The sequence below is a fragment of the Dinoponera quadriceps genome, unplaced genomic scaffold (genome assembly GCF_001313825.1).
Source record: "Dinoponera quadriceps isolate SergipeBrazil2010 unplaced genomic scaffold, ASM131382v1 scaffold1249, whole genome shotgun sequence".
Taxonomy (NCBI): domain Eukaryota; kingdom Metazoa; phylum Arthropoda; class Insecta; order Hymenoptera; family Formicidae; genus Dinoponera; species Dinoponera quadriceps.
Window position 1 is genome coordinate 37,250 of NW_014555318.1, and position 22,562 is coordinate 59,811.

At 39.5% G+C, this 22,562-nt stretch overlaps 1 protein-coding gene across 1 annotated transcript in view; it reads left to right on the forward strand.

Moving 5' to 3' along the window:
• The window catches only part of LOC106743789 (protein CBFA2T1), a 55,454-nt gene that overhangs the window by 8,611 nt on the left and 24,281 nt on the right, over nt 1–22,562 (forward strand). Inside the window, exon 2 of the mRNA XM_014617982.1 lies at nt 10,255–10,645. Within this exon, the coding sequence (XP_014473468.1) occupies nt 10,276–10,645 (370 nt within the window). The 5' untranslated portion in view covers nt 10,255–10,275. The remainder of the gene's footprint in view (nt 1–10,254; nt 10,646–22,562) is intronic.

Below are 22,562 nucleotides of genomic sequence, written 5' to 3' on the forward strand. Positions count from 1 at the left end.
ACAAAATAGGCAATTTCATATCTAAATCTCTTAAAGTAAAACAACTACAGGAAAACTTATTTATTATATGTTTATATTTTGATTATTACGAAACAAAATATACGATTAACAGGATTGCGGCGGTCATTAACGTAAGAAAAAAGGCTGCTTTTTTTATATTTATATAATTAGTCTTAATAGTTTTACATTATCGAGCTTGAATTAATTATCAAGAAATAACGAAATAGTTTAATTTCAATTCTAATAATATAATTTAATAATAATAATGATAATAATAACAGGGAGAAACGGAGCGGCCCTCATGGGAGATCCGTCTGTGGCACACAGACCGAAGGTTATTGTGCCTCAATAATATAATTTACCTCCACTTTAACCCCTGACAACTTTTGACTTTCCGTTTTCGCAGTTTTAGCATCAAAACAGGTTGTTCAAAGCAGCGTTAAAATGAAAGTTGTATAATTACAAGTTCGAAAAAAGTAAATAAGTGTTAATATTGTCAAAGTAAGTTCTTCTTAGTCTATAGGTCATCTGAGTAGGCGTATATTATCTTGAAGACCGTCAATTTGGCGTTTAAATTTCGCCTCCGAATGTTACTAATTTTTTACCCTACTTTTTAATCCAGTTACCACAGTATTACCCGAAAATTAAACTTGGTGTTATCTGAGCTAATATATATCCGAATTTTTATGTATCGTCTCTGCGACGTGAATAGAGGACGTAATATCACGTGAATCACATGGAGGAAATTGGGAGCAATTAATAAGTCATCTTAATAAGTGATTTTCGCTCTCCGCGGCTGTTTTTCTCTCTTTCCGCTAGCACAGAATAAATCTATCTATCTATTTATCTTTCTTTCATCCTCTTTTATCCACGCCACTTTTTTCCCGCCGGCTGCGCCGGCCTGTCCGGCGCGCTTTTTTCTCCTTTCTTGCACCGCCGTCGAAAGTGGAGCGAATTTAGCGAAACGTTTGATAGAGTCCTCGCTATCGTCGTCGTCGTCATCGTCGCCGATGGGTCTTTCGCTTTATTTCGAAAATTGTGAACAGTGCGGTTAGCCTTCCGCGGGGAAGACTGGAGGGAAGGGGGCTGTCTGTCCGTGCTTATTATACGCGCGGTCTCGTTACAATTATAATAATAAATATAATCAATTAAATTCGCCCACGGTCGTTGTAATATTATTCACGGTAATAACGAGCTGTTTATTATCACGTCCCATTGCAAGTATAATTAATAAAATTAATTCGACCATGTCTGCCATAGTCGCGATATTATTTGCGATCTCCCCGCCGTCTGCCCTTCCTCCTCCTCGCGTCCGAAAATGTGTAGTTTCGCATCCCCGTCGTTGAGAACAAAAGATAAAAAAGATCGCGGTTCCCCACGTGGTCTCTGATCTTCGACGAGAGAGAAAGAGAGAGAGAGAGGGAGGGAGAAAGCGGGGAAGAGAGCCGCGCGCGCTCTCGTTCGCGCTCGCGGTAATGCGATTCGCGAGGCGCGCGACGCGAGAGTGGAAGCTTTATATCCGCGCGTGTAACCACAGCTGCGCGCAATTACGAGCGGGAGAGCCGCGGATTTTCTGCCGCGGCACGTATATCACTTCGCAGCGGCTCCGCTCTTGTTTGCTTAACTAAGCGTCTTAACGAATTGCCGGAGACGCGCGTCTCCGGCAAGTCGGGGCCAAAGCTCACCTTAACGACGAGAGGAGAGAGAGGGGAAGACGCCGGAGGTGGGGTAAGGGACGGCAGTCTCGGTGGCGATCGATCGCAGGTGACATCCGAGTTAATTGCGTTCTCGGCGTTTCGCGTCGCGCAATGTCGCAGATATAACTACCTGTGAAAATGCTCGCGCCACTATGGGTGCCGTACACTTTGCTCTACCGGGTGTCGAGGATACAGCGTGCGAGACACGTGACGAGTTGTAATGCGCATCGTGCGATGTAGCAGACACAGCGACAGCTACATCGCTCGAAACGATTACGGGGGGATCACAATGAATGAACCGTTTCACCGAACAATTCTGCCGCTTGAACCAAATATAAGAGTACACGGAGAAAAATATTTCCTTGAATTCCGATAAAATTCCGTTAATTGAAACAAATTTGTCTTCTGTGCTACGTTCCGTTCAAGTAATATTCATTTGATCTGAATAAAATAGTTACTGCAACATTCGTTGGCAAATATTTACTAGAAGTGGGAATATCAATATGTTTCCTTCGTATAAGAGCAGACATTTACTTGTAAATGTTACAATTGGAACAAGGATTAAATTCATTGAGAATATTAGAATTTATTTTGAGAAAATATTTACTGGGCGAGAAAATTCAAATTTAAAACCATCAGGTTTCTACAATGGAAATGAATTATTATATAATTCTATTAAATATTTTGTTTTAATTTAGAATCATTTTACACTTACATTTAATAATTCATTTATAAATTAAAGTATACTGCGTTTAAATAAATACTTACTACGAGCTATTAAAATTGGTAAAAATATTACTTGATTTAAGAGGCTGAAAAACAAGTAACTACAAATTATTTCTATTGATTCGATTCCACCATTTTTTTTTCTATGTAACAGTCACCGATAAATTCGGCATATTCGCGTGTAATATCACGATTATAATATCTGGGTATTTGGTAAATGATGTTGCACAGAATCAATCGGTGAACCTTTCCCATTATTACGATAATTTCTGCCGCACGAATGGCAGAAACTCGCAAATATTATAACACTTGCGCGCGTGCGATGAGCGAATTGCGGACAGCTGTAACAACAAAAGACGATGAGTCGCGACGTCAATTAAAATTAAAATTATTGTGACCATCTGTCACAATAAAGATCGACATGTCGTGACCGCGAATTGTTCCGTGTAGCGCGCGTAAATTTGCCGCAACTGCGTAGCGCTCAGTCTTTTACCATCGTTCGCGCGAAATACGGGGGTGGATTGATTGATGAACGACCGTAGGAGAATCGGTGAGCGTTGTTACGTGACCAGAATATGGGACATGTGTTGACGTTTTTATTATACCCGAGTCGCAATATTAGAGATTAGTGTTCTTGATAATTGCTGGATAAATAATAATGATTCGATCGGTCAAATTTGCATAGTCTTGAACAAAGAGTCAATGTCACCACGATATCGAATCGAAATAAGGAATTAATGACGGACTTCCTCTTCAATGTAATTATCTCACGAGAAACTAACTTGAGAACTATTTCATAAAGGATCATCTTGAATTTGAATAGAATCGCTATACACTGAAAAACCCATTTAGTTGACTCAAACAAAATTTGGTTTGAATATGGGCGAATAAATGTTTTGGTTGTGAGAACCAAAATTTGTTTGAGTCAACTAAATGGGTTTTTCAGTGTAGTGTTATGCACATTTCTCGCTGCATCTTACAGAGAAACCTCGAGTGATACAAAATACCATTTTATTCTCGAGAAAAATAAGTTGAAAATCATTCAAGAGAAGTAAAATTAATCTCTGTTAAGTGCCAACTGTTTTTTTTATAATGTTTACAAATTTTCCTTATTTTTGGTAATGTTAATATTACTTAAACATTTCCGAAGGTAAATTTTGAGAGAGCAATATGAAATATCTACTTTTCGTAGAGAAAGTGAGTTTTATCGCCTTTTCGTATTACTCAAAGTTCCTCTATAATAACTGACGTTCTCACGCTCGATATGCCGTACCGTCGCGAGCGTTACTGCAACGAAATTAATGTTAATGCTCGGACTAATTACTCAGTCGACGTAAAAACTACATCTACGAGCGGGTTATATCGCGTTACGTGTTCTCGCCCATTCATTGGTTAAACGGAGCGTGACAGTTAAGAAACATTTGTTATTAGAACTTGGGGAACTTTATTGTTGCGCGATTCGCGGGCGCGAAACCGAAAGCCGAACGGAGCCTCGCGCCGGATTTGCCGGTGCAGTTATAAATACGTTAAAACTCGACGGCATTTGGCGATGCAGTTTCGCGCGAAAAATTATAGCGAGTCATCCGAGCGGCCGTTTCTTGGACGCAACGAAGGGCTCGTTTGCATTTCACGTTAATAACGGGACCATGTGGCACCGAAGGCAGCCTGCTGCCAGGGCTGCGCGCGTCAATAAAATAAAATTCCATCCGGTAGAAACGACGGCGCGCCACGTGGATCTTAAAGATTACTCTCCGTTTCCGCATTCGTGCCATTTAATTTTCCTGCCTGTGTAATTTTGCCGAACCGAAAATATTACCGGGCTCACGCAAATCGTCCAGAATCCCGAATCGATTTAGCATAAGCCGGGGAAACTTTTGCGACTTTTTTGTAAGTCGCTGGATCGTGACCGCACGATCTATCCTATCTTCTGGCCGGTGTGATCTCGTTCATTTATCAGACTTGCAATCGTGAAGTAATTATTCTTCATTTTTTCCATTCTAGTTTGTGCGCTCGCTATTCGGTTAAGACGTTAACTCTCTAAGAATGCCTCGGCGAAGCAATTTTCGCGTGTGTGCACAGCGCTCAAAGAGAAAAAGTCGATTAATATAATTCAATATATACTCGACACGAAAATAGCGCAGCTGTTGGCGGATTGTTCGTTATAGTTATTCCGATGGTCGCTATTCAATTTCCTTACAACCGTGCCGTTTCCAGTGACATGGTTTTGTCTCTGGGCACGAATGGCGCACGCAGTAGAACTGATGCACGTGACTTTGCTCGGAATAATATTGCTGTAGCATCCGGTGTAATGTTATGCACTTGCGTAGAGCTACATCGGTCTTAGTTATCAGCAACATTGTTTCATGCGGGATGAACCTACAGACGTAGCTGATATGCGGAGAAGGAAATTTCTTTTTACTTTGTGGATATTTTGTGGAGACTATGTGGAGAAGAGTAATCTTTATTACTTGGAACATCAGACTTTACGCAGGTCTACATATATTGAAATTTGATGGAATCAACCGAAAAGAAAAGTGTACAATGAGACGCTCCGTTTTATGGAGCCTGCACACGCGATTGTAATCAGAAGAATAACTCAAGTCAAAAGTTTGATCCCGTATTACATCTTCAATTCTACAACAATAAGAATTAAGATCGCAAAATAAGTTCAAAAAAAATTTCAATTCTAATAATATAATTTATTTCTATTTTAACCTCGGAGATGTTTTAAGTTTGCGTTTTTGCTATTTCAATATAGGTCAATCAAAATAGGTCAGTCAAAATAGGTTATTCAAGGTAGCATTATAAATAAATCAAAAAATTCAAGTATTTCAAAAATTTATATATATTTGCAAACATATCACACAAGTTCATTGTAAGCATCAAATTTATTAAAAATGTTTGTTGAATCCTAATAAGTGTAGTATTTCAATCGAGAATAAATTAAAACAAAAATTAACTTGTTTATTTAAATTATTTTTAAATTAAGCGAGTCTAATTTTCTTACGATAAAGTTTTATAATATTTTTGGAAAAAAAAAATTGTTTTTTCCGAATACTTCATAATGAGCTTTTCTAAATTTGTGATGAGCATATTTTAAAATTATTATCAAGAAAATATTCTTTATTGAAGGTAAGTATTTTTCAAAAGAAGAAAAGTAAACGGAATAATCGTTTTTATTTATTTGTCCAAAGTAAAATATTTTCCAAGTAAGTTATGTAAGTAAAAAATATATATATGTATTTGATCCAAGTAAAATTTAATTAATCCAAGTAAACATTTGCTAAGGCGTATTGGAGTAATTATTTACTTGAATTTAGATCACTTTTCTTTTCTGCGTAGACCATTTGAGCTAGTGTAAGCTATCCTTAAGAGCGTCAGAGTAGCATCAAAATTTCGACTCCAATATAATCGTACCACTCGGGATTCGTGGGAAAGTGCACTTATACATTACATTCGTAATTTCCCGCGGTATTGTGAAAAAAAATAGCGGACGTTCGGTTCCACTACTTTTAATGCCGGACGTAGCTGTCGGCGTGGAGCACCGTGCTCGTAAAAGTCCTAGCAACGCGATTACCGTAATAAATATGAAACGAGATCTTGCAAGGTAAGCACGAGATAAAGAAGAAGGCGCGAGCGAGCGAGTGCGGAGGAAAGAAGCTAAATACGCCGCCGCGTTACGTGCAGAACGCAAGACGCTTACGCGGCGCAGCATTGCTCCCTGGTACCACCTGTCAGGCGGATGTAAATCTTCATAATGTTTACGACTCCTGCGTATTCGCAACCGGCAAACATCCTGGCGATATTTACACGCCGGGGCGCGGCGAGAGAAAGAAAAATTACAGTGGACACGACGAACGGCATGTGGCTGTGAGAAGCTGCGGCTTGACCCGAGTTGAAATTGTGAGCCCATATTAATCCTACGAAAATACCGCGGATACTTGCAAGATCAATGGAGAATTTCGACATATAACGTTACGCCGATTGTTATTTTATCTTGATGCTGCAAAAGGTCACTCAATGTCGTTTTCTCCACATTGAAATTAAAAAAAATATTTATTCACGAGTTATTTAATATTCTTTTATCTCATTCTACCTGCATTTAATTATGTAATTTACTCAATTGCAGACTAAATATACACGAGAAGTAAATGTTAAGTAATCAATAGCAGGACAAACTTTCTGCGTATTTTCAGAATCCTTTTATTATTTTTTCTTGGTGTTGGAAATTTCGATAAAATTTGGGTATTGAAAAAGGATGAGAAGGAAGAACTTATAAAGCCATAGGTAATAGTCGTGTGATAATCAATGAAAATTTAAATTTGGATACTATATAATAATAAGGCTAAACGGAAGTAAAAAAGCTTTGGTAGGTTGAAAATGAAATTCGTATTGCAAAGAGCATTATTTTTACTAGTTCCTCTCATGCTGCTTACACTGAAATTTCAATTCAAGTTTAATACTTTAGCTCTAAAATGAAACAACCATGAATACTTTGATCAATATTAACATATGTTATTTGACAAATAAAATTGGGTTCAACGGGATAACGTGGGCCACCGCTCAGAGCAAGCGTCACGTGACGGTAAGATACGGTTCGATCAGAGAAGCACGTGTTAGCTAAAGCGATGCCGACGAGACCTCCATAAAATATCTCAAGAGCTGGTCAAATATTTTAATCACCCGACGGATTGTAAACAACGCACACCAATACACGTTTATTGACTCGAGACGTAATAACTAGGTCACGGACAAGTATACAATGCGTGGGAGACCTAAAACAATGGGCACTTTCGGAAGGACAAAGTCACCCCTCGTCAATCGCCGACCGTCGTCACCCGCTTATGACGAGAATATCCGGCAGTCGAGAAATCACGACAATCAACGCTCTCAAAATGTTCAAGATCTTTGAGGCGTTATCAAAGTTATCAGTATGCATTGGTGGAAATTTCGCCCGTAGCTTTCGACGAACGGTTAAGATATGATTATTAGTTCACGCCGCGTTTCCGATCGACCCGTACTTTCGTGCACTATTGAGCGCTCAGCCAATCAGATGACAATCAAGAGCTGGTTTCAAAACGGTTTACAGGACAGAAGATTACAAGTTCTTCTTCTTCACCTATTTTGAATCTCCGTATCCTATAAAAATTTCTAATGTCAATACAAGAATAAATAAAGAGATTATGAAAGAAGAAAATTTGTTGTTTTATTTGTTAATTCGAGAATCAGCATTCGAGAATCAGCAGAGCTGATGTAGAACAAAACTTTCGGAACTCAGGATTTGTCTGAAATTTTGTTGAAAAGTTTCACTCTTCATTTAATCCTGTCCTCTCCTTTTTTCATTTGTCTCATTTGAATTTTTCTCAAGGAAAGTATTCAATATAAGAAGATATTTATAAAATATTCTTATAATTATACTTTTGCACAAGAAAACATATTTTATGTTTCAAAAACAAATAAAATGGAGGCGCTGGATCGTCGAAAGTACTAAGCAACTAATGTACACGGTGTAATTGATTTCGCAAAAGTCATAAATCTGAGAATAAAAAACAAAAGTTTTTAAATATGTGATGAATTTACCAAACAAACACGTAAGGATTTTGCAATAAATTATGTAGTTTTTTATAATAAATAATTTAGTCGCGAAATTATTTGCTGGAGAAGGAACATTTTTTTCAATTATTCTTTATTTTCATATTTGTTAATATTTTAAAAAATCCCTAGTAAATTTTCTTGTAAATAAAAGTGTAATTATAAGAACATTGTATAAATATCTTCCTATATATTGATTACCTTCCTTAAGAAAAATTTATAAAGTTACCTATCATTTTGGGCTCTAAGGGGTGGTGTAACCCCTTAATTAATTTTGTGCGAACTTTAGCTGGATTTCAATTCGAGATATCGAAGACAAATAATCGAAGCTGGACGGCCAATGAAATTTTCACGGGGAAACGAACCCGAGGTTCCGGTGGCGATTCCATAGACGAGAGGCAGCAGCTCGCAATATCCTTGCCTCCCTCGACACACCGCCTACATTTGTTCCATTTCGCGGAAACATTTGCGGAGGCCTTCCGTGATGGTCCATTTGTAGGCCGTGCCGAGTGCAGCCAAAAATGACGGCGCGATCAGTTATGGACGACGGCGTTCGCGGATCCCCAATAATCCCCCGGCGGTCGGTCCGTGCTCCCGCGCCGTGACGGATCCTTGTTGGTTTGTAAAACTAACGTCCGTCCATTCCATTAAAACGGCAATCGGTATGCGCGGCGACGGTCCCGTCGCCAGGCACGTAGACGAAACATGCGGCCGGCGGCGCTCATGAAATGGAATCAATCAAATATGAATCGCGCGCGCGATGACGTGCATATGGGTGTACCGGTCCCTTTGCTCGTTTTTCTGCGCGTCGTCGCGCTCGTGTCGATTCGAGTCCGGTCTGATTGGGAGCAGGTGCACGTTCTCGCGGAAACGTCGCGGTGGATAGAAGAAGGCACCTAATATTCAATATTTCGGCGACGTAAATAGATTTTCGCGGAACGGTGGGCACCCCCGTGCTTTTTATATTAGACAGTAGAACGATCACGTAGTTATTATACTCTTTATCCGTTCGAATAATTATCTTATTTCAATAATGTGCGTTGATGTATGCATGCTAAATAAAACAGCCTTCCTATGTTAAAAGCTCATATGTGTCATTTTTATGCTTCTCTTTAGTATTAGGGCTCAGACACAATGGAAAGAATAAAAAACAAGGAATTAAATATGACGAATTAGGAAATTAAATTCCAACATATGGACAACCATGCTTCAATCTACAATAAATAAACTAAGATTAGGAACACCGTCGAAATTCTATTCTTTATATTTCTATTATTCCGATGACACTGATTTATAAAATTCTGTTTTATATGAAAACATACTTTCCATCGTGTTTAAAGAGTTAACCGTCTTATCTTTTAAATATTGTACCTTTCACAATGATTTTCTCGCTTTATCACTAAGCTTATTAATCTACACAAAAAATAAATTCTGTTAATGCGTAAATTAATTTTTCGGTCCCTTACGTTTCGTGTTTAATATTATTAATAAAACGCCTCATTCCAAATTTCTTAAATTTAACTAAGTTTGTTATATTCATTCATTCATTTCTTTTTGATTCTCTCGACCAAACTTTTTCAACACTCTTCGTATGGTTCTATCCCAGGTAAAGAGATTAATTCTCTGACCTAAATAAAGGACCATCAAATATATGTTCTGCAACGGCGTAAATGGGCTCTTTTCATTATCCTACTAAAGAAGAAACGACTATTACCTTCCTACCTAAAAGATACGACCATTTCATTCTATCTACTTCAACTAATCAACACATAATGATACTTTAACTCTTTTCGATCGAAGTCCGGGATATTCCCGACAAAATACTCATACTTACAATTATTACGACCGGAAAGAGTTAAAGAATACGTCCACTCTCTACCCATTATCCTAGCTACAAAAGAAAACTGTATTCCTAAAAAATGTACCACCCTCTCTCATAAACCCTCTCCTCAACTATGGGAGCGATTTATTCTTACTTTCTTCTAATCCTCGATCTAATCTACAAATGTTAACTGTTACGTACATTCGCTAGGATATAACAATGTCAAAAAACAATTTGTCAAAAAGAAGAAAATTCAAACACGCTCTTTTTATTTAGGAGAGCAACACATTTAGAAGTTTCTTATCCTATCTTCCTCCTCGGACAGATACCCCCGCCGGTTACATTATTATCGGTTAACTATTGCTGGTTTCCGTAAAGTGAAGTCAGAATGAGTTTAATTTATGCCGTCGTTCGCAGGTGAGCACGCGGTTCGCGAGTATGAAAGTGGAGGGCGGAGCGGCGACGACGACGGTCCTCCACAAGGTCAAGGTTAAGGAAGAGACGAAGGAATGCTGCGGCTACCAGCAGACCTCGCCGTTGTCGACGTCGGCGGCCACCACCGCGACCGTCACGACGCTTACCGTCTCCGCCGCGACGGCGATCACCACCACAGTCACTAACAGCAACGGCGTCTCTAGCGTGGGCGCGAACTCGTCGACGACCACTACGGTGGCCACCGTCGTGGCCGCCGCCCCCACTCTACAGCCCTCCAACATTATCTGCCATCCGCCGCCGACGACCGTCTCCGGCGCCGGTAACACCGGCGACCCCTTTCCGGTCGACCTCGATCTCAAGGCCAAGAACAAGGGTGAGTACCTCTCCTGCGCTTGGACAGAGAGGAGAAAAAATATTGATCAGCGCGACGCGCAAAGAAGTCCAACGGTGAGTCAGCCGTACAGGTGGTTCTTACGCACCCCTCAGAAAAAGATATCGATCCGTCATAAGGACGCACATGTAAGAACGCGTTTCTTCCGATGTTCGTTTGATATTTAACGTCACTTAACATTTTATCATCCGGAAGCCTCTTAATTCGTAAGTGGATACGTGAGCGCTCTTGCGTGGGAGTCAATTTGACTTATATTTTAATTTATTTGTACTTTATGCGTACGCAGAATTTGTCAAATTTATTTGTAAATAATTATAAACTGAGACAAAACACACATGTGTACTTCAAACATGAAATAATAATTTTTTTTAATTAAAAATCCATATTTTTTAACATGTTTCTTGGTATAATATATTTGGTTAGTAGTGGGTTGATGCAAAAGTTTGATCCGTCTTTTTAATCAATTCTTCACTTGGAAATTCTAGAATTTCTATGGGTGCGGGATCATGCGGAAAAATGATAGGTCATCGAAAAAAACGATGCATATTTAATTGATTGATTGTATTTTAAAATAAATAAATGTATATTTTGATTAATCCTTAAATGCATGAATTTTTTTTTAATACTAAATTATTTTTTTTTTAGGTTCATAGGTAGTCCCAGAAAATGAGAAGAATATTTAAAAAAATCTAAGTAAAAAAAATTCTCTATATTTTCAAAATTTTCGTACTCGCAAATATGTAACATTATGCACAAAAGACATTTTGTAGCATAACTTTGAACTGTATACTTAAAGCAGATTGTTGCAAATATGCAACTATGAAGCGTTATGAATTATTCCTGAGGATTTTACATGTGGAAAAATAAATATATTGCAAATTTGCAACACTATGCATTTAAGGGTTAAAGAACGGAATGAACTTTTGCATCAACTCAATAAATTCATAGCTTGCGAGTTATGCAATCAATACAGGAACTTTAAATGATCAAATAAATTTTAATTATTACATTTCAGTCTAAAATATATATAGTAAAAAATAAATCGTCAATTTTAACATTTTTCGTATGTCCTGGGAAGTCCACTTTAAACTTTGTGTTGAAATAATATATTCATTATATGCTATTTCTCAACACACTGAAAATGTTAATTATTTGACACAAACACATTTTGTTTTACATTTATATATATATTGAAGATTTATTTTAACTTATGTTAATGTTGAAATAACTTTAAAAAATATTCGTCTCCTAAAATAATTATATTAAAATAACTCAAAGTAATGTTTCATTTTTAAATGACACATAAAAATGTCAAATTATTAAATTGACATAAATTTAACACATTAAAACATCATGGAAATAATAACACGTAAGCTGTGTGTTAATTTGATATTAAAATTTCAGTCAAAAGTCGGTAATATAAGAAAATTTTAATATTTAGACGAAAGATTTTTTACTGTGTAAACATACAGAATATATGAGTATCATTTAAATAATATGATTGTTCAAAATTAATAATAGTTCTGAAATTAATGTTATCATATCAGTTTGTTATAAATACATGCTTGTACGCATTAATGTGTATTCGTACGCATTAATTTTTTACAGCAGATACAGTTGCAAAAATTTCAGCAAAAGTTTCAACATTTTTATTATTATTTTTATTCTTTATCACTTTTCTTATTTTGGTAAATAAAATATATGAAAATGTCTAAGAGATTACAGTTTTTAACTTTAAGCAAAACTGTAATATTTATTATTTACGTTAACTAAAGGTTATTTGGTAAAACTCACACGGCACAAATAAAATGTTAATACGCTGAATTAAACCACAGAAGGTTACGTGCGTGCTCGCTTCGGGGTCAAAGCAATCTAAGGAATAAAACAAGTGCTGTTTATAGCTCTCGAGTATTATTGACGCTCCTTCGCAAAATCTAAGAATAAGTAGTGGAGGCAAGTTACTGAAAGCGCCAATGTTGCAAACAAAAACGAAACGGAGGAACATTCGTTTATTCACACATCTGGCCCAATTTGACTCCCACGCGTCCATTTACGGATTAATAGGTTTGAACATTTTTGGTACATTTTTGGTATACTTGGTTCTAATATGGTTTGAATACTTTTTCCTCGATGTACTTTGGTATATGACCACACAAAAAAAGGATAGTTGCAGAAGTTAAATTATAGTTGTATCATATAGATACTTATATAAAACTCTAGCAGCAATTAAAATTGCTTACGCTACTAAAGTTTTAGATATCCATATATAATATTATAACTAATTTAGCTACTGAAGCTAATCTTTCCTTTTCGTGCAATGTTCAATAGAACTTGTTTTTGAGCAATTCCCAGAAATTAAGATCCTTTATTAGGCATCGGCTGTATTCGAAACAGTATCGAGAAAAGTGTTCACTCGTATTGGAACTGAGTGTAGAGGCGGCGCCAATAAGTAAAATATTAAAGCATATTATAGTTCTCTTTATAGCATATTATTTCTATTCTTATCATTAGAGTTTTCTCTAGTAATATCTCGCGTTCCTTCGCGAGGGAATATTTTCACGTTCTCGGAATACAATCGATCGGTCGGGCTGGTCTGTTTGCCAACGTGTAAATATCAATTTGTATCGATGTATTGATTTCTCTTGGTGGCCTAGCCCAGTTGTAATGCCACGTTCTGCAAAATGTAAGTGACGATATTGGCAGACTCTCCATGTACCGTCGTGAAATTAAGTTGACGTGTTGTTTGCGAGCTACGTCGATTCGGAATCGCGGTCACAGTTCGTCACAGTTTTATCGCGGAAAATCTCTTTCCTGTCGCGCTAAAGAGCACAGAGATAAGGTCGAAATGGAAATACACGAAATTTCAATCGCCGCTGAATATGTCGACGCGAACGCTCGATCGCGCATTATTATTTTACTTCATGTTTAATTATAATTCAATTGCCAACAATTCGAAGTATCTCGTTGCGGAATATATGACATTCATCAGAGTTGTTAATAACCGCTTCACTTCCATCCCAGTCGGCAATATGTTGTAATAACCCGTCAACGGGGTGACACGTGTCGTTAAAAATTAACAACGTGGCCACTCTGGCCTATTTGACTGATCTATCACGCGCCATGAAAAAAAGGGGGAAAAATAACAAATCGCTCGATACCCAGCCGAATCGTTCGGCTCGTGCGAATTCACTATTCTGTTAATTCGGATAGCGACGTTTCTCGCTCTCGGGTGGCGTGTCGATGGCACAGCGCACAGGTGCAGTACGTTCGGTTCATCTAATTTTAGACTGGCGCGGCGTGGTACATTACTTTTTCTCTACTTAACACGGATTTCGGTGCTTGACGCAACAACTCTCGGTATCAACCTGTCACTCGTTTTATCGATCGCTTGCTATCTGTCACTTGCCTCGACCGAAATTGCGCCGTGTACATAATAATCGATCTTAAATCGGCAACAATTAATAAGTTTCCGATGAAAATCAACGCGAGCGGTGGAGACTTAGGCAGACTTTCATGAGAAACGATCGAACGATCTCGCAAATGTCCTGTTTACGACGAACTGAGAAAGATCCTATAAATTCAACATGAATTTACATTAACTACATGGTAAAACGGAATTAGCTGTCCATATAATACAACTGAAATTTTGTTACTAGACCTAGTTTTTAACGGGGGAGCTAAAAATTAAGCACAGGGACAAGAAGAATTAGCTGAATTAACTAAATTTCGATTACATTATATGAACAGCTAATTTTTATCTATGCGAGCTGGTTTTTAGCAGTGGGAGTTAGTTTTGAAATGTAGGAGCTAATTATTTTTTCTGTGTATCGAATAACGTTCTTCGGTTGTTCTCGTACTCGCCAACGAGAGTCGCGCAAGATAGGCCTTGGTCGGGCCGTTTCACAGATACCTTTATAGACGACCAACGGCCCCGGAAGTTGACCCCGATCCCTCGAAAATGAAAATGAAAATTAAAAAGAACGACCTCGCCGATGTCCGCGCGAGAGCATCGGGCCGGCCCACGCTGTGGGTCGTACATTAGTTCGGAATATTGCATGCCGGTACCCGTATATTCAGGCCGCGCGCGCTCTCTCGCTCGAATCGTACATTCAGCCCGAGCCGGTTATCTAGACGGGCGGGAGCCCGCAGCTAACTTGGAAACCGGGGCTCAGGAAAAAAGCCCCTTCTGGCACATCAAAGCCCCGTCAACGCGTCCGAACGTGAACTTTCTCTCTCTCTCTCTCTCTCTCTCTTTCTCCCTCTCTTTCCGTTCGTCCCCGCTAAATTCGCCCGCCGGGATCGATCAGTTTTTGTTAACTACGCAACGTTGCATAGACTCCGTCATAGACGAGATGCCGGCGATCGAAATGGTGTCTCTCGTCGATCGGTACATTTGAGGACGTCTCGTCAAATACAGACAGATGCTTCATTGTCGACCCAACGTATGACGTACACTCGGAAATCACTTAATATATGGAAAAAAAATTAGTCTTAAATCAATTATAGATATTTTCATGTACAAGAAAGAATATTATAATCTTTTCAGAAAATTTTTAGTCTTGATTTGATTGAATTTGCATTGATGCAAATATTACTTGCATTTAATTCAAGATCTTCTAAGAATATTATAATACTATTGTTTATATATAAGAATATCTGTCATTGATTTAAGACTATTTTCTTTCTGTGTAATAGTGGTTAAATCTCATTAGCTAGTTTGAACTTTGCCAAAAGTTTGCTGTTGGAGGTAAAACATATTTACTGCGAGGCGCAACTTTATTAGTCGAAAAAATGAAAATTATAAGGCTCTTCGATATCAAATTAATAAAAGAAGGACCATTAAGAGCTAGAACATGAATCTTTTACTGCCATTAACGAAAAAAAATTTATTTATGTTATATCTAACATTTATTTGTACAAGAAGACTTCATATTTATAGACTATATGATTTTAACATTGCCTTTTTGAATAAATATTAGATATAACATAAACAAAATATTTTTTGCTATTGACACTATATCCACGTGCTTTGGTTTTTAATGGTCTCCCCTTTATTTATTAGCTGAAATTCTTATCATGAGCTAACTAAGGTTGGTTAGTTGCGTTCTCTTTTTCTGGTTATATGTATAGGCAATACGAAACACGCTTATATCAATTGACAAAATGGCACAGTACCTAAGGTGATTGACTCACAACCTTGGGGGTCTTTGGGTTCGGATCCGTCGGTACTTAAACGTGTGTCGTAAATGATTATATTTCAAGTAAAATCAATATAAACTGACACCTTAATGGCAACTTCTGCTAAAAGAAATATAATAAATTTCTAGTTCCGGAATGCGAATATGTTTTTAGCACTATTGTACGTCTATCTAATATTTTTCACTGCAGCGCCTAAGTTCAATTAGCGGCGGTAGGGCGATGACATTAGCTTGTCTCTATTTCAAAGACACATTTTAGCTGCCACAGCTAGATTTTAGCTTCTGTGGCTAATTCTCTTCCTGAGTGATAGAAGGGTATTATCGTTTCCTAGGAGAAAAATCGATTCTGCGCTAATCGAAGAATCTGTGCGGCTGATCGGCGGTTAATATTTCACGAACGCTCGCTGATGATTTTAGCATACTTCGTGTACGTTCTTTGTGGTCTCCAGCATGCGTGCGTGGGTGCATAAGCGCATGCATACGTGTGTACGCTCGCACGTGAGCGAGCGATATGAGAGAAAGGGTGAGGAAGGGGGGGGGCAGGGAAAGAGAGAGAGGGAGCGAGGGAAGGAGGAAGAGAGATAAATAGAGACAGAGGGAGAGAGACAGGGAAGACGAGAGGATGCTCCGCGGGGGATGATGGCGAAACTCCTGCGAGCAGTCAGTCAACTTGGTTGGCTGGCCCGGTGTGTGTCGGTTAGGTTCGTGCGCCGCCTGACTGCCTGGTCCAGACGCGATAAGGCACGTCCAACACTTCCACTGGGATTCTGCTCGGGGCTGATATCATATCCGGCGCACCGCCGAGGTATCCCCGACGCTGCCGTTCGAGGTGTTTCGCGATAGTCACCCGCACACCGCGTTCCTACGGGTGCTTACGGCTTACGACCTGGAGCTCGTCCTCGACGTACGTACGTACGTGTGTGTCCGTCCTTCTCTCCTCAGCCGACGGAGTTTCATAAAATTGGAGGAGGACTCTTTGTACTAGACGATGACGGCGGAATACGTTAAGTGTACCGCTATCGGTCCGTACGCTCACGACGTAACTTGGGGTAAACGTGCCGGCGGAACGAGCCAGTTAACCCTTTACAGGCGCACGATATCCAGCCAGTTACGTTGCGAACATGTTGATATTTTTTTAGGCGGCGCTTTTAACCCTTCCACCGCCGGCGGCGTTAATTAACCACGCTGCCTCCCTTTCCCCGGCCCCGTCGCGATCGTTTCCATAAACATTAGTTTGAGTTAATCGGCGTTCATGGATTTCCCATGGCTGGTTTCTATAAACGGTGGTTAAAATCAATCGCTGCGCTCAACCGAAATTCTCTCTCTCTCTCTCTCTTTCTCTGTATGTTCAGAAAGAAACCAAAGGTCAATTAAATCGCGATTAATTGTTCTTCACGAAGGTAATTCCGTATCATAAAGACAAATTCGGAGAATCAATAAGTTCTCCGTTATCCCTGATATAGTTTTCGAAAAGAGAAGAGCCTTATAACATGGTATATATCCTTCCCGTGCTTTACCGTGTTAAAAAAAGAAGACATCGAGCATTACGACGCGCTAGCATTCAAGTGTGCAACCGATCAGGCTGGAATAGTGACCAGGATGAGATCTTGACGTTACTCGGCCCTTAAGTGGCACGCTTGTCTGCGAGATGAAATCGAACACATGGAGTCGCGAGATGTTGGAGCGAATCGGCGGAGGAGGAAGACCGCGTGAGGAAGGATGCGAGAAAAACGGCGGGAGCAGCGGGGAACAGAGAGAGGAGCCCCCAGTGTGGAGAGAGAGTATGCGAGATCGAGAGAGTAGAGAAGAGAGATAGAGAGAGAGAGAGACAGAGAGCGGAGGAGAATTCGAGAGTGGGAAGACCGGGTAGGGATTGCGATCAAAGCCATCTGTTGCATTGTCCCGGCAATTAGGAGGCGACAGCTGAGTCCCACCGTACTTACTTCCAGCCAGGGACTCTCAGCCGCGCGGAGCACGTGCGCTTTATCGATCTCTCTCTCTCTTCGTGCCCCGTCGAACGTCGCCCACGAAGACCACCTTGCTCCGTGTGAAACCTTGCGTATGGTTCGGGTGCGTAAACCCGGTTTGTGACACCGGTGTGCTCGCGCTCAGCAGCTGCAATTAGCGACGCACGGCGCATTTGTCCATCGCCGATGAAGGATTATTGGTTGAGTCTCCGGCTGTATTTTCGTTTCCTCCGAAAAATGCGCCGCGCGAATAAGCTCACTTCGAATTAACATTTCAGCGTTGAGTCAACGTTAATGACGGCATCATAGCGGCGCTATCAGAATTTCGCATTTCCGCGGGTCAGTAGATAAAGGATACCATTGTACGGACACGAGATACCGAGGATCGCGAAAGCGGAATTAGGACGGGAATTTGGCGAAACCAATCGTGAGATAAACCCGCTGAGAATTTTGAGTTCTGTTGTATAATAGAGGCGGCAAAATGGGTTATGGTAAACTAACATATTTGTTTCTCGGCTGTAAAAAAAGATTGAAAATATTGTCGGGCAGAACGCGAATTTCGTATGTGTACAATAGTTGGGGCGCTGTGGTGACAGATTTTGTTTGCAAACGTATTTAGTTGAATTATTAGCGTCGTTTGATTTTGGTTGTACCGAAGTTTTATCGAGCTTTCTTCCTGTAAAAATTAAAGTAACAAATCAGCGGTAAAGAATTTATTTGATAATGCTATTTTATAACGTAAGTTTCTAACTTTTTGAATTACTTTGGATCCTGTGCCAGATCTCTATCCTTTGTCACTGAACTTTAGAAAAAAATTTAGGGTATTGTTCTGCGAACCGACATACTTAACACGTTTGCAACCACCGCCGCATGTATGCGACGTCCCGATTCTTGTATCTGAGTCCACCGCTGCAGATGTGTTCTTTATCAGTTTTTGATAACGTATTGCAATAAATTTGGAAATGAACAGTATTGTTGAGCTGAAAAACAATAAAATAGATGGTAGGATATTCTTGGTCTAGAGATGATTATATTTTTATGTTATAAATATATCCTAAAAAGACCCGTGTCAATTGATGACATATTCTAACAAAAAACACCTTGGACTGTGGTGCAAGATTTTCTTCTCAGACCCTAGTAGTATTAAGTTTCTCTTAACTGGTCTCTCAACAGACATACGTGAACTTTCAACTTATTGTGAAATATCATTTCGAGGAATACAGTTGACGTTACTGGTGACCGATTTTCTCCTGTTTTTTTATTTGTTTAACACGTTCCGGACCATTTTTACACGATTTCCAATTCACACCGCATTATCAAATCATGTCGCCGGAAACGATACATAATACGGAACTTGATAAATGAACATGATAGATAATAGAGTACGAATAGGTGATAAGATAAATGACTTTACTATACTTTGTCTCTTAACGATAAAAATATCAGCGTGAGATTTTGAATTCAACGTATACTCAGAACGATACAAGTGGCATAGAACGTGTTAAGATGGCCGGTCAGAGAATCTCTTTCCACATAATAAAGGAGCAATATACATCGTATAAAATTTAAAACATTTTTTAAATTATGTAAAATGGAAGATAACATGTAATCCAATAAACACCAACTAACAGTAACATAACATCAATGTTATCATTTCTCACTCAATAATGGAAATGTAATACAACGTGTGTTATGTAACAGTTAGATTGTTGAATGGGAAATTATAATATTTATGTTACGCTACTAATAGTTGGTGTTTACTGGGAAAGATATGTAATAAATACACAAAATAGTGTAATTTCAGTGCTTTTGATTTTTTCATAATTTTCTATAAGTATCAAAGATATACTAATTTTAGGGCGTACTTTCTAGAAGCGTCAATCCTTCAAAATCTTGAAAAATGGTCATTTGCAAAAAAATATGTAATAATTTTCATAAGGCTACCACATGTTTTAGTAGAGAGGTGTTGCTGGTTTATATCCATGCGTATAAATTTTAATGTGGCATTTTCAACAAGGCCAGAGTCCAAAAATGAAATGATATGTCGGTTTTGGTATCTTTCCTCTATAGGTATCGAAAGATCAGGTGGTGAAGAATGATAAGGATCGGAGATGCGAAGCGTAACCGGTTAATTGCGCGAATATTTACGTCAGCAACAGTGAACCGAAAGAGTAGCTCGGGGAAGTAACGGTTGATTGACGTAATAGTTCACGGCGAACTTCTTCATGGTAGCGGGATGTTTGGTCGTGATGCGTGCCGCGGAGAAATGAAGAGCCTCGGTAAGAAGCAATTTGCGGCACGAGAGAAGTCGGCGTGTTAAGGGCACCGCGCAAAAATCCATTTTCATCATTCACATTTAGCGCTAAATGCGGCTGTTCGATTCTCAGAGCGCGATAACGTTGAACACGCGCGCCTGCGCGCGTCATCGCGACACATCTTATGATTATATAAAACTGAAAATAGGACAGTCGCATTCATAGGCATAAGAATATATAGACGGAGCGTAAGGTGTTACTTTAAACGAAGGGAGTGTAAGATTGATGGGGGAAGAATCGGGTGATACAGTCTTTATTTCTTCCGACTTCCGTCGGTTTCGGCTACGTTCAGCTCGTTACTGTTATTGTTGGGTTACTGAGTTGTCAAGAGAAAAATAATGAGTTTCTGCATTGTAACCGGCTGTAAAAATCGCAATAATAACAAGAACTATGAATAATATACATTCTTTTCAACTTTCAGCTTTTCATGATTCACTCATCAAATCAATTCCACTCATGGATCCACTTAGCTATGTCACAGAAAGCCGAATTATAAGTACCCCCTTGCTCCGAGTCTACCGGGGAGCTAATGTGTTGACTATATATTTTTATGTCTATAGTCGCATTTGCCAAAATAAAGCGCGAATGTAAACGCGCGAGTCGCAGTACGAAACTTCTTCCGGCGAACCCGACATGTCGCGTCGGTGACATCTTGAGAACAGTTCCGCAACTTCCTGACACGGGGTAAAATTATATATCGTCCGAATATGCGGACTACGTCGGAGATAATGGATATCTTTGAACACGGAACTCAAAGAACGCCCGCGAGCGTCGGAGCGCCGCGAGGGTTTAGACACGATTCGCCCCGGCTGTGCTTCGAGTTGCGCACGTGTGCGCGCACATATGGTCCGCAGCCCACATGGGTAAACTTTGATTTTCCACTGTCACGAAGACAAACGGCCGGTTCCGCGGAAAAATGGCGCGCGATTATCCGAAATTTCCCGGATGACTTGCACATCTCTTTTAGTCTTGGTCCACAATCCTGCTTTAAAACGTAAGCTGTAAACAATTTAACCAATCACAGTCGTGTGTTAGAAGAATAATCGACCATGATTCGTCAGTTTACTTATTGCGTACGTTTTGAAGCAAGATTGTGGACCGGGGCTTACGTGTGTGTGTACAGTAGTTGACAGAAAGGTTGCGACACCTTTTTTTCTGTGTTTTTATTTAGGAGTAAGATAAATATCCCAATTAGTGACAAAGTAATTTTATTATGAAAATAAATCGGCAAATTAATAATATACGTGTTAAGTACATAGAATTTATTTTGCTCGAAAATTCGAACATTTATGGTTCTGATTTATTGTATTTTTTTTTAATTCATGATAAGATTTAAATTAATGTATAATATCTCCTCAAAAGAGTGACCGAACTATTTATTGACATATAATCTTCATTTTGCCTCAATTTATAAATATTCTTAATCTTTCCTCGACTTTGACGATTTCAATCGCTTGAGGCTAAAGAATAATTACAAAAGAAAATAAATTCCTTATCTTAACAATCAACTTGTAAGATGTCAATAAGTAACTGCTCGAATTGTAACCGTTTGCGCGTGCGCGGCATGGTTACTTATTATAGTATTTACTATAGCTTTCAATTTTATTTGACACTTGTTATAACAGATAATAAATGAAATTTAATGTAAAAATACATTTTTTAAGATAAATGTGGAAATGTACTTAAGATAAATATGAAGATCTTAAGTAAAATAGTTGCGATTGTCACAAATTGGGACATTCACCTTACGAAAAAGGTTCGCGAAGGCAGTCGCGTCTGGAAAGCGTCATACATGTGCGTGTACATCGCGTTTATTTCGCGAACGAATAAATATGTCACACGCCGGATCCGCGTCCTGTTTATACGCGGCCGCCGCGAGAAGCGAATAAATCGCGCGATTCGGTATAGCAAATATTTTCCCCCTAACCGCACCTGTCGCTATATCGTATCACTATATATCTCCGTCCAGTCGTCGGCTCTTATCTCTAATCCTACTCGGCCGCTATTATTGTGATAAAGAACGGCGTGCAATATGCGAGTCCGGCAATATCGGACGAGGATGCTCGTCACGATCAAACGAAATCGGCAAAAGAGCAAGCGCCCGCGCGTATCTCCTGATAAGCCTTCGGCGACGGTGCAGAAGTGCGCGGCGGGTGAGAAAGATGGAGAACCGCTGCAGGAAGTAACAGCTGGCCGAAGGGATAGCAACATCAGCAACAGCAGCGGCAGCAGCAGCAGCACCGGCGGTACCATTACCATCACCAAGCTACGTACCTTCTGCAGGATTCTTGCACATACGAACGCGTACACACGCGCACCCACGCACACGTCGTCGCGCGATATCGGGGAAAGACGTACGAGCGCGTTGCATCGGCCCAGCCGGCAAGATTGCACTCGTCGCAAGAAACTCGCTGAGTGA